Source organism: Gadus macrocephalus, chromosome 11 (genome assembly GCF_031168955.1).
Source record: "Gadus macrocephalus chromosome 11, ASM3116895v1".
Classification (NCBI taxonomy): domain Eukaryota; kingdom Metazoa; phylum Chordata; class Actinopteri; order Gadiformes; family Gadidae; genus Gadus; species Gadus macrocephalus.
Window position 1 is genome coordinate 1,707,094 of NC_082392.1, and position 12,834 is coordinate 1,719,927.

At 46.7% G+C, this 12,834-nt stretch overlaps 1 protein-coding gene across 2 annotated transcripts in view; it reads right to left on the reverse strand.

Annotated features, from left to right (window-relative positions):
- Positions 1-11,415, reverse strand: part of tacr1a (tachykinin receptor 1a) — a 32,278-nt gene extending 20,863 nt beyond the window's left edge. The window contains exon 1 of one of the 2 annotated variants that reach the window (XM_060066065.1): positions 10,533-11,415. In XM_060066065.1, the coding sequence (XP_059922048.1) occupies positions 10,533-10,942 (410 nt within the window). In that variant the 5' untranslated portion in view covers positions 10,943-11,415. The remainder of the gene's footprint in view (positions 1-10,532) is intronic. The other variant, XM_060066064.1, reaches the window with a different exon arrangement.
- Between the last annotated feature and the right edge of the window lie 1,419 nt (positions 11,416-12,834).

A 12,834-nucleotide genomic window follows, 5' to 3' on the forward strand; every position in this document is an offset into this window, starting at 1 on the left:
GGGGACCGTCTACCTGAGGGACCGTCTCCATGGTGACCGTCGTCCTGAGGGACCGTCTCCATGGTGACGTCTCCCTGAGGGCCCATCTCCATGGTGACCGTCTCCATGGGGACCGTCTCCCTGAGGGGCTGTCTCCATGGTGACCATCTACCTGAGGGACCGTCTCCATGGTGACCGTCTACCTGAGGGACCGTCTCCATGGTGACCGTCTCCCTTAAGGACCGTCTACCTGAGGGACCGTCTCCATGGTGACCGTCTCCATGGTGACAGTCGTCCTGAGGGACCGTCTCCATGAGGACTGTCTCCATGGGGGCCGTCTCCATGGTGACCGTCTCCCTGAGGGTCCTGAGGGACCGTCTCCCTTAAGGACCGTCTCCATGAGGGGCCGTCTCCATGGTGACTGTCTCCATGGTGACCGTCTCCATGGTGACCGTCTCCATGGTAACCGTCTCCCTGAGGGACCGACGTCCTGAGGGACCGTCTCCATGGTGACCGTCTCCCCTGAGGGACCGTCTCCATGGTGACAGTCGTCCTGAGGGACCGTCTCCATGGTGACCGTTTCCATGGGGGCCGTCTCCATGGTGACCGTCTCCATGGTGACCGTCTCCCTGAGGGACCGACATCCTGAGGGGCCGTCTCCATGGTGTCCGTCTCCCAGAGGGGCCGTCTCCATGGTGACGTCTCCCTGAGAGACCCCCCAGCTGTGAGCCCCGCCGGGTGACGCCCCCCCCCGAGCCTTGACCCGGCCCCCAGCTCCCTTCCTTTATCTCTCCTTCTTTTTTCTCCAAATCACATTTGCGAGCCGGGTTGCAGTAATCGGATCGCGTGTTTCTCTATCGGCCTCAGGGGGAGATAAAGGGAGAGAGCGCTGTGGTCAACAGGAGAACTGCTTTCAAAATTGAAATTCCAAAGCAGCTGCGTTTAAAGGAAACCCTCCCTGATGAGGAACCTCTGAGAGATCTGTCCGTACGATGACTAGTCCTGTTACTAGTACTGTTACTAGTGCTGTTACTAGTGCTGTTACTAGTACTGTTACTAGTGCTGTTACTAGTGCTGTTACTAGTGCTGTTACTAGTGCTGTTACTAGTACTATGACTAGTGACGTTACTAGTACTGTTACTAGTGCTGTTACTAGTGCTGTTACTAGTACTGTTACTAGTGCTGTTACTAGTGCTGTTACTAGTGACGTTACTAGTACTGTTACTAGTGCTGTTACTAGTGCTGTTACTAGTACTGTTACTAGTGCTGTTACTAGTGCTGTTACTAGTACTGTTACTAGTACTGTTACTAGTACTGTTACTAGTGCTGTTACCAGTGCTGTTACCTGTGCTGTTACCAGTGCTGTTACCAGTGCTGTTACCAGTGCTGTTACTAGTACTGTTACTAGTACTGTTACTAGTACTGTTACTAGTGCTGTTACTAGTGCTGTTACTAGTACTGTTACTAGTACTGTTACTAGTGCTGTTACTAGTACTGTTACTAGTGCTGTTACTAGTACTGTTACTAGTGCTGTTACTAGTGCTGTTACTAGTGCTGTTACTAGTGCTGTTACTAGTACTGTTACTAGTACTGTTACTAGTACTGTTACTAGTGCTGTTACTAGTGCTGTTACTAGTGCTGTTACTAGTGCTGTTACTAGTGCTGTTACTAGTGCTGTTACTAGTGCTGTTACTAGTGCTGTTACTAGTGCTGTTACTAGTACTGTTACTAGTGCTGTTACTAGTGCTGTTACTAGTGCTGTTACTTGTACTGTTACTAGTACTGTCACTAGTGCTGTTACTAGTGCTGTTACTAGTACTGTTACTAGTGCTGTTACTAGTGCTGTTACTAGTGCTGTTACTTGTACTGTTACTAGTACTGTCACTAGTACTGTTACTAGTGCTGTTACTAGTACTGTCACTAGTACTGTTACTAGTACTGTTACTAGTACTGTTACTAGTGCTGTTACTAGTACTGTTACTAGTACTGTTACTAGTGCTGTTACTAGTACTGTTACTAGTGCTGTAAACTAGTGCTGTTACTAGTACTGTTACTAGTGCTGTTACTAGTACTGTTACTAGTACTGTTACTAGTACTGTTACTAGTACTGTTACTAGTGCTGTTACTAGTGCTGTTACTAGTACTGTTACTAGTGCTGTTACTAGTACTGTTACTAGTGCTGTTACCAGTGCTGTTACTAGTGCTGTTACTAGTACTGTTACTAGTACTGTTACTAGTGCTGTTACTAGTACTGTTACTAGTGCTGTTACCAGTGCTGTTACTAGTGCTGTTACCAGTGCTGTTACTAGTACTGTTACTAGTGCTGTTACCAGTGCTGTTACTAGTGCTGGTACTAGTGCTGGTACTAGTACCACCACTGGGGTCTTCTTTCTCTAAAACAGCTGTTACCAAGTCTGCGGTAAATAAGGCCATGTTAGCTTGACTTGTCAGATTAACAACAACACTCGGTTCACCTTTGACCCCTCCCCGTCACATCTGTCCCCGCTGCAGCGGCGATGACGCACCTCTCCGTTAATAGACCCTCCTCAGCCCAACTCGTCTCATGACTCCCTTCATCAGCGGCTTTCAGGGGCCCTGGCTCTCGTGAAAGGGGCGGACGCACTCGAGAACCACCAGCCCAGAGAAGAGAGGTGAGGAGAGGAGAGGAGAGGAGAGGAGAGGAGAGGAGGAGAGAAGGGGAGAGGAGAGGAGGAGAGGAGGGGAGAGGAAAGGAGAGGAGAGGAGAGGAAGGGAGAGGAGAGGAGAGGAGAGGAGAGGAGGGGAGAGGAAAGGAAAGGAGAGGAGAGGAGAGGAAGGGAGAGGAGAGGAGAGGAGAGAGGAGAGGAGAGGAGGAGAGGAGGGGAGAGGAAAGGAGAGGAGAGGAAGGGAGAGGAGAGGAGAGGAGGGGAGAGGAAAGGAGAGGAGAGGAGAGGAGGGGAGAGGAAAGGAGAGGAGAGGAAGGGAGAGGAGAGGAGAGGAGAGAGGAGAGGAGGGGAGAGGAAAGGAGAGGAGAGGAAGGGAGAGGAGAGGAGAGGAGAGAGGAGAGGAGAGGAGAACAGAGGAGAGGAGAGGAGAGGAGAGGAGGGGAGGGGATAGTAGAGAAAGGAGAAAACCCCACTAGTTGCCATTAGAATAAAGTACCAGAGTTTGTGTCAGTGGTGCGAAACCTCCCAGGTCTTTTTATAGAGCTTCTCCCTGTGAGCTGTGAGGGCGGAACGTCGTCTCCTTCCCGTCCTCGTCTTCCAGGAGGATCACGAGGACGGGAGGGTGCTAAGGTGACTGGAGAGGCATCTGCTGCTGGGGTCCTGAACCCAGCGGGGGGGCTGGGGTCTATCTGCCCCCCCACAGGGGGCAGATAGACCTGAGGGAGGGGGAGGGGGGGGGGCTCTTGCACTTGACTCGACGGACGCTGTGTGAGTGTGTGTGTGTGTGTACGTGTGTGTGTGTGTGTGTGCTTGTGCGTGGGTGTGTGCGTCTGTGTGAGAAATCAATCCTCTGAATGGAGGACAGAGGGTCCTGGTGAGGCTTTCAGCTGTCCCCCCCCCCCCCCCCCTTCACCACCACCACCACCACCACCACCACCACCACCACCACCACCACCACCACCTGTCAGCCTCATGATTGTCTGTCACCAGGCAGGGTCGCACTGACTAGACTAGACAGTACAGTATAATACACTATACTATAGTAGACAGTATAATGCACTATACTATAGTAGACAGTATAATGCACTATACTATAGTAGACAGTATAATGCACTATACTATAGTAGACAGTATAATGCACTATACTATAGTAGACAGTATAATACACTATACTATAGTAGACAGTATAATACACTATACTATAGTAGACAGTATAATACACTATACTATAGTAGACAGTATAATGCACTATACTATAGTAGACAGTATAATGCACTATACTATAGTAGACAGTATAATACACTATACTATAGTAGACAGTATAATACACTATACTATAGTAGACAGTATAATACACTATACTATAGTAGACAGTATAATACACTATACTATAGTAGACAGTATAATACACTATACTATAGTAGACAGTATAATACACTATACTATAGTAGACAGTATAATGCACTATACTATAGTAGACAGTATAATGCACTATACTATAGTAGACAGTATAATGCACTATACTATAGTAGACAGTATAATGCACTATACTATAGTAGACAGTATAATGCACAATACAATAGTAGACAGTATAATGCACTATACTATAGTAGACAGTATAATGCACTATACTATAGTAGACAGAATAATGCACTATACTATAGTAGACAGTATAATGCACTATACTATAGTAGACAGTATACACTATACTATAGTAGACAGTATAATGCACTATACTATAGTAGACAGTATAATACACTATACTATAGTAGACAGTATAATGCACTATACTATAGTAGACAGTATAATACACTATAATATAGTAGACAGTATAATGCACTATACTATAGTAGACAGTATAATGCACTATACTATAGTAGACAGTATAATGCACTATACTATAGTAGACAGTATAATGCACTATACTATAGTAGACAGTATAATGCACTATACTATAGTAGACAGTATACACTATACTATAGTAGACAGTATAATGCACTATACTATAGTAGACAGTATAATACACTATACTATAGTAGACAGTATAATGCACTATACTATAGTAGACAGTATAATGCACTATACTATAGTAGACAGTATAATACACTATACTATAGTAGACAGTATAATGCACTATACTATAGTAGACAGTTTAATGCACTATACTATAGTAGACAGTATAATACACTATAATATAGTAGACAGTATAATGCACTATACTATAGTAGACAGTATAATGCACTATACTATAGTAGACAGTATAATACACTATACTATAGTAGACAGTATAATACACTATACTATAGTAGACAGTATAATGCACTATAGTAGACAGTATAATACACTATACTATAGTAGACAGTATCATGCACTATACTATAGTAGACAGTATAATGCACTATACTATAGTAGACAGTATACACTATACTATAGTAGACAGTATAATGCACTATACTATAGTAGACAGTATAATACACTATACTATAGTAGACAGTATAATGCACTATACTATAGTAGACAGTATAATGCACTATACTATAGTAGACAGTATAATGCACTATACTATAGTAGACAGTATAATGCACTATACTATAGTAGACAGTATAATACACTATACTATAGTAGACAGTATAATACACTATACTATAGTAGACAGTATAATGCACTATACTATAGTAGACAGTATAACGCACTAAACTATAGTAGACAGTATAACACACTATACTATAGTAGACAGTATAATGCACTATACTATAGTAGACAGTATAATGCACTATACTATAGTAGACAGTATAATGCACTATACTATAGTAGACAGTATAATGCACTATATTATAGTAGACAGTATAATGCACTATACTATAGTAGACAGTATAATGCACTATACTATAGTAGACAGTATAATACACTATACTATAGTAGACAGTATAATACACTATACTATAGTAGACAGTATAATGCACTATACTATAGTAGACAGTATAATGCACTATAGTAGACAGTATAATACACTATACTATAGTAGACAGTATAATGCACTATACTATAGTAGACAGTATAATGCACTATACTATAGTAGACAGTATAATGCACTATACTATAGTAGACAGTATAATGCACTATACTATACTAGACAGACAGTATAATACACTATAGTAGACAGTATAATACACTATAGTAGACAGTATAATACACTATACTATACTAGACAGTATAATACACTATAGTAGACAGTATAATGCACTATACTATAGTAGACAGTATAATGCACTATACTATACTAGACAGTATAATACACTATAGTAGACAGTATAATACACTATACTATACGAGACAGTATAATACACTATACTAGACAGTAATACACTATACTATACTAGACAGTATAATATACTATACTAGGCAGTATAATACTTTATACTGGACAGGATGGGGTGGGGGGGTGAATGAATTTTGGATCCAGTTGATAAAAATAAATAAATATATATATATATATATATTTATTAAACTCAATGCGATTTATAGGGAGGGCCATGCGAGGTCCCTGCAAGGCCCCAGCCAGGGAGCCCCAGCAGGCAGCTCGGGTGCTGGGAGGCTGGGAGGGAGAGGGGGAGAGGGGGAGAGGAAGGAGAAGGAGAGGGAGGAGAAGGAGGAGAAGGAGAGGGAGAGGAAGGAGAAGGAGAGGTGGAGAGGGAGGAGAAGGAGAGGGAGGAGAAGGAGGAGAAGGAGAGGGAGAGGAAGGAGAAGGAGAGGTGGAGAAGGAGGAGAAGGAGAGGGAGGAGAAGGAGAGGGAGGAGAAGGAGAGGGAGGAGAAGGAGGAGAAGGATAAGGAGGAGAAGGAGGAGAAGGAGAGGGAGGAGAGGGAGGAGAAGGAGAGGGAGGAGAAGGAGAGGGAGGAGAGGGAGGAGAAGGAGAGGGACGAGGAGGAGAGGGAGGAGAAGGAGAGGGAGGAGAAGGAGGAGAAGGAGAGGGAGGAGAAGGAGGAGAAGGAGAGGGAGGAGAAGGAGAGGGAGGAGAAGGAGAGGGAGGAGAAGGAGGAGAAGGAGAGGGAGGAGAAGGAGGAGAAGGAGAGGGAGGAGAGGGAGGAGAAGGAGAGGGAGGAGAAGGAGAGGGAGGAGAGGGAGGAGAAGGAGAGGGACGAGGAGGAGAGGGAGGAGAAGGAGAGGGAGGAGAAGGAGGAGAAGGAGAGGGAGGAGAAGGAGAGGGAGGAGAAGGAGGAGAAGGAGAGGGAGGAGAAGGAGGAGAAGGAGAGGGAGAGGGAGGAGAGGGAGGAGAAGGAGAGGGACGAGAAGGAGAGGAAGGAGAAGGAGAGGGACGAGAAGGAGAGGGAGGAGAGGGAGGAGGAGAGGGAGGAGAAGGAGAGGGAGGAGAGGGAGGAGAAGGAGAGGGAGGAGAAGGAGAGGGACGAGGAGGAGAGGGTGGAGGAGGAGAGGGAGGGAGAAGTGGTGGGCGCCAAGACGCAGAACTGGCCCCCAGCCAGAGCCGTGAGACCTATGTGTGTGTGAGGAGCCATTAATAAGCCCCTCCCTCTGCCACGCCCACACGCCCGGCAGCGGGTGGGCTTCACTCCAACCGATCCACTGCGTTGCAAGAGGAGGGGTAGCGATTGAGTCCTCAGCTCCTCATATCCATTAGCAAGTCCCCCCCCTAGTCCTCGTCTTCTCGAAAGCTGCCATTGTCATTTCACCCCTGGACAAGACATTACCGCGTGACGCAGAGTCCGGCCTGAGACGCGGGCTTCATGCCGGTGAATGAGTGATTGCTCCCCCCCCCCCTCCCCCCCCCCGGTCACTGATGGGAGGCGCAGATTAGGGGGAACGTGACGTGCGACGGCGGCAGCGCCACCGAAGCCTTCCAGGAGACGGACGGCTGACGCAGGCCCTGTCAGCTCAGAGACACGCGGGCTATCGCTCCGTTCAGATCTTGGCTCTGGGCAACGTTACACACGGTGAACGGCACAGCTTCACAGCAGGACGTGAAAGTGCAGGGTGGTAAATGGGCTGCATTTATACAGCGCTCTTCTACCCAGTGGCCACTCGAAGCGGTTTACAATATTGCCTAAAAGTCACCCATTCATGAACACGTTCACACAAGCACGCGGCCACCGACACATGGGTGAAAGCCCAGCTCGTCGGGAGCAGTCAGGGTGAGGCGTCTTGCTCAGGGGCCGGGGATCGAACTAGCAACCGTGCAGTTACCAACAGACCCGCTCTACCGCCTGAGTCACATGCACGCCCCCCCGTTTGCAACACATTGTTCCATAGCAGTAGAGAGATGGGCGGCCCTCTGGAACGCCTCTATAAGTCATCTCTGTGACATGTGTTTTGTCCTGTCGGTACCACCCTGGGTGCTCCTCCAACGTCTACGATGATAATACCTACCAAAGGTATTGGCTCCATAAAGAAATATCTCTGAGAAGTTTCTCATGGGATTGATTGTCCCTTGAGGTTCATTCTTGTGGGACACACTCCTGTTTGAGTCTGCATGGGCTCTGGTGGCGCTGTCCTCTGAGCCGGTGCATGACGTCCTGTCCTGGGAGAGGTGGCATGTAAAGACATGACCGCAGACACGCAGCCACAAAACCAAACCAGCGTCACATTTTCCTGTGGTCTCCCCCATGGCTCAGAGGAGTGTTCGTAGTACCGTCTGTAACAGCGGTTAAACATTATTTCATGATGCGACTCGCATCGCATTCAGCGCCATAAAACAGAATGTATTTCCAGTTCGATCATCGCTGACAGACATGCGGTCCCGCAGTGTCACTAAAGTACATCCAGGGCTGATTCAGGGCCCCATCCATCACACATGATCCATATCTCTCTCCTCCCATCGCCGTTATGACGAGTTTCTCATCTCCCCATCGCACTGCCAGGACTCTGCGATGAAAGGCTTGGTGGGGAGCGCACGTCTCATTAAGATGATATTGTATTATAGAAGATAGTCTTATCTGCAGCCGGGGGGCGGGGGGGCGTCACGCCATTGTTCTGAGCCATGTGCACACTGCGCCACTGACAGCATCATTTACCAACTGTAGGGGGAGAGGGTATAAATGTGTGTTGTGTGTGTGTATGCCAGAGAAAGTGTGTGTGTGTTTGTGCAAGAGAGCAAGAGTGGTGAGTTTGTGTGTGTGAGGGAGAGCGTGTGTGGTTGTGCAAGAGAGCGAGAGTGGTGAGTGTGTGTGTGTGTGTGTGCGAGAGAGTGTGTGGGTTTGCGTAGGACAACGAGAGTGGTGAGTGTGTCTGATGTGAACAGACCCCCGCCCCCACCTGTTCCCCAAAGGTGAGCATTTAAAACAGCTCCCTCTGTTACCCTGGGAGGAAAATCCTGAGAAGCACCCTGAGTAGACTACCCAGCATGCATGCTCCTCATGCCGCCTGAATTAAGGTGAATAAACCTCAGGGACTTCGATGATGCAGTGCTATAAGCATTGCCTTAGGAATTATGACATATCACAAATGAAGTGCACACACACACTCTCTATCGCACATCTCAGACCTAAAAACACACACTCACACAATTCATCTTTCTGTCTCTCTAACATATACACACACGCACGCATATAAACTATCACGCAACCACACATATTCCTGACACTTCACACAAAGACACATTATCTCTCACGCACACACACACACACACATAAACTATCACACAGACCCACACACACGGACCCACATACTCATATGCATCCACACACACGCGCACATATAAACTATCACGCAACCGCACACACTCTGACACACCACACAAAAACACATTGTCTCTATCTCATACTCTTTCTCTTACACACGCACAAACACACAAACACACACACACGCACCCACACAAATACTCACAAGCACCCCGGGCACACACACACACACACACACACACACACACACACACACACACACACACACACACATGCACACACACACATACTCACACACACACATGCACGCACACACACACACACAAAGATACTCACGTGCACACACATACTCACACGCACCCACACGCAGGTCTCGAGGAAGAGGAGGGTGCTGAAGCATGTTAATAACCCCACCATAGCAGCAACCTACCTCAATAAATCTCAGAGTGATGAACAGAACTGAATAGGCCTTCACCTGTTCCATATTCATAGAGAACGACGCTTGGTCATACACATAAATAATAATAATTAATAACTATTGATTTATTGAGCGTGGACAGTTCCTCACCCCAAACTCTACACGATGTTCGTGTTATTAAGATCTGTTTGGTGGCACAGTGACGGTTGATGGGAATACTTCATTAATCCCCGGAGAAATTAATTCTCTCACAATAGCTCTGCTCGAAATTCAAGACGGAAAAATAATAATCACACCAATATACAGGTACAACAACAGCTGTGTTCATCCGAACGTATTTTAAGTCATTGGTAATGTTTGAGGTGGGCTGGTCATAGTTTTATATCTGGTTTGATTGAATTCATTATTCTGCCTGTTGCAGCGTGTGGCGTTGACTGCGACTCGATGCAAAACACACACCAACTCTCCGTACGGTGAACCGGCCAGCACCCCATCACCGAATACAAATGTTTTGCCTGTATCGTATGTATGTGTGTATGTATGTATGTGTGTATGTCAATTATGGCACCTATTGCACTCCTGCCCATCCCTGGAAGGAGGGATCCCCCTTCTCAAGATTTCTTCCTTGCTAATAGGGAATTTCTTCTTGCCCTCTGGGGGGCTAGGGTCAGGGGGGGGTCATAAATATAGGAGACTGGACCTGTGATAAGGGTTACCCTCACCCTAAACCAACAAATACAATTTAATTGAATGTAGCCTAATTGAATCGGATTAAACTGAACTGAACTGATTTGCATGTCATTTAAATTAATTGAATGTAATTGAACTGAATGTAATGTAATTGAACTGATCCACTTGCCTGTCCAGCGCTATGGCCGTCATGGAGTAGATGCTGGCGAACACGGCGGCCACGGGGAAGAAGTTGTGGAAGCGGCAGTAGACCAGCCCGTAGTACCAGTCGTTGTGCACCGCATACGTGAAGTTGATGACCGTGTTGAAGGCCGACATTGACGCCTCGGCGAACGCCAGGTTCAGCAGGAAGTAGTTGGTGACGGTCCTCATGCGCTTGTGAGCCATGATGATCCACATGACTATGAGGTTGCCCACCACGGACACCAGGACGATGCAGGAGTAAGCCAGACCCCAGAGGACGATCCGCCACACCGGCTGGACGAACTGGTTCCCGTCCGCCGTGCCGTTGGTGTCCGAGGCGTTGGTCCAGTTGCGGTCCAGCAGCGGGACGTCCGTGGAGTCGTATAGGGAGTCCATGGCTGGGGACTAGGGATTGCGATCTGTAGAGTCGAATGGAATCCTAAAGGAGCCTTACATTAAGGAGGCATACCAAACTTTCTTCAAGGACTTCTTACGCGACGGAAAAAAAAAATCTAAATCCATTTTTTTCTCCAGAGTTACTTCAGGAATTCATTGAAGAGGAATTTCATTGAGGAATTTCAATCAAAGTACGTTGGGTTAAACTTTCCATTGTGCGCCAATGCTCGGAATCGGACCTGCTCTGGGGTCAGACGGTGCGACGGGACCCGGACGGTGCGGCGGGTCCCGGTGTCTCCGTGAAGTGACGGGGAGATGATGCCTTCCAGTCTCAGCTTCTCCTCAGCTCCGCGCGTCTCCTCTGCGCGTCTCTGCCGCGCGCTCTCGGCTCCCAGCTCGGCGCCCCTCGACGGAGTCCGGCCACGCGCAGAACCCGAGCGCACACCCGCACAGAGCTGAGTTTGGAAAAGGAATGTTATGAATGATCGATCGTGGATCACGTGTTGGTGTATTAAAATGACCTTTAAGCAATGCAAGGAAATTACATTGATTATTTTTCCAAGAGCGCACAAGCAGAGTCACAGCTACAACTTATCGTTGCTGTTTTTAGTATCCTAGACCAAGTGGCGTGGAACAATTGTTATAATAATGGTTTATACCTCATGTAAATCATAATAAGTTTCGTTTTGGGTATCTCAATGATCCAATGAAAAAATGGAAGATCTTGGGTAACGTAGGGTCCAATCAAGTACAGACGAGTTGACCCAGTCAGTAGGCCCATTTGGACTCAAATTATCAACAATATGAATTGACCTGAAGCAAATGTAAATCTGGAGCACCGAAGAATGATAGATTAAGGAATCTCTGCCTGTCGAATGAATGCTTTACTATTCTTTCTCACTGCGCCCTCTTGTGGTTAATTTGGTCATGAATCCCCAACCTCTTTCAGAGATATTCAGATTAGCAGACTGTATTCAGATTCATTTTGCGTGACTACTTCTCATGTTTTTAAAATCATCCATCACTTTGAGTTTGAGCACTATATGTTTTTGTAGAGATATATGATGCAAACATAGTACACTAGTGTGTTGTAAACCTGTCTTCACTGAGTCCAAACAGTTAGCGGCTTCTGTGGCGATAGAACTGAGCAGGATGTTTACAAGTCATCGGTACACAAGATGACCAACAGAAAGTAAGAGTTCAGAGTCAATCATCGATCAGTGAGTCAATCATTCATCCGTTTGTCCGATTAATGACCAGGAATGGATGTGATCAAATGTGGATTTTATTAAACAGGGTAAAGGATAGGAACACGATGTACATCATTCTATAGGTGTCCATCTGACAATCAGAAGGTTTTTTCTTCTGCATTCCTTCTGGTCTCATTGAGGGAGGTCTGGTTAGTGGAGCTCTCTCATCTCATCGTCTGCATCCATGCCTAGTTGATGAGTCGATATCTAATTAGCCATCCAATAAGATACCATTCCTCTTTTATTTTATTTGATGCCTTTGATCCTGCATGTGAAAATTATAGATAAATACTTAGATTGATACATTCATATTACATACAAATTATTTGATCACATAAAGATAGAATTATGAACTGAATTTCTTTCAGTTAAAAAAAACAGAAACATCTTCCCGACGTCGTTGTTGTTGTTAGTGTGTTTGTTTGTCCTTCCCCAGGATCCCGTCAGGTGTCTGCGGGCCCCGGGGGGGGTCGATGGAGAGGGGGCCCCTGTCTGCAGCACCGGGCCGTCCGTCTGAGCCGAGGTTGGAGTGAAGGAGAGAGGAATGGCCGCCCTTTGCGTCTCATTAATGTGAGTGACTCGCGGCGCGACGGAGGGCGACGCCGCGGAGCCGGTCCCTGTTCTGAGAGCGGCGGCGCCGGG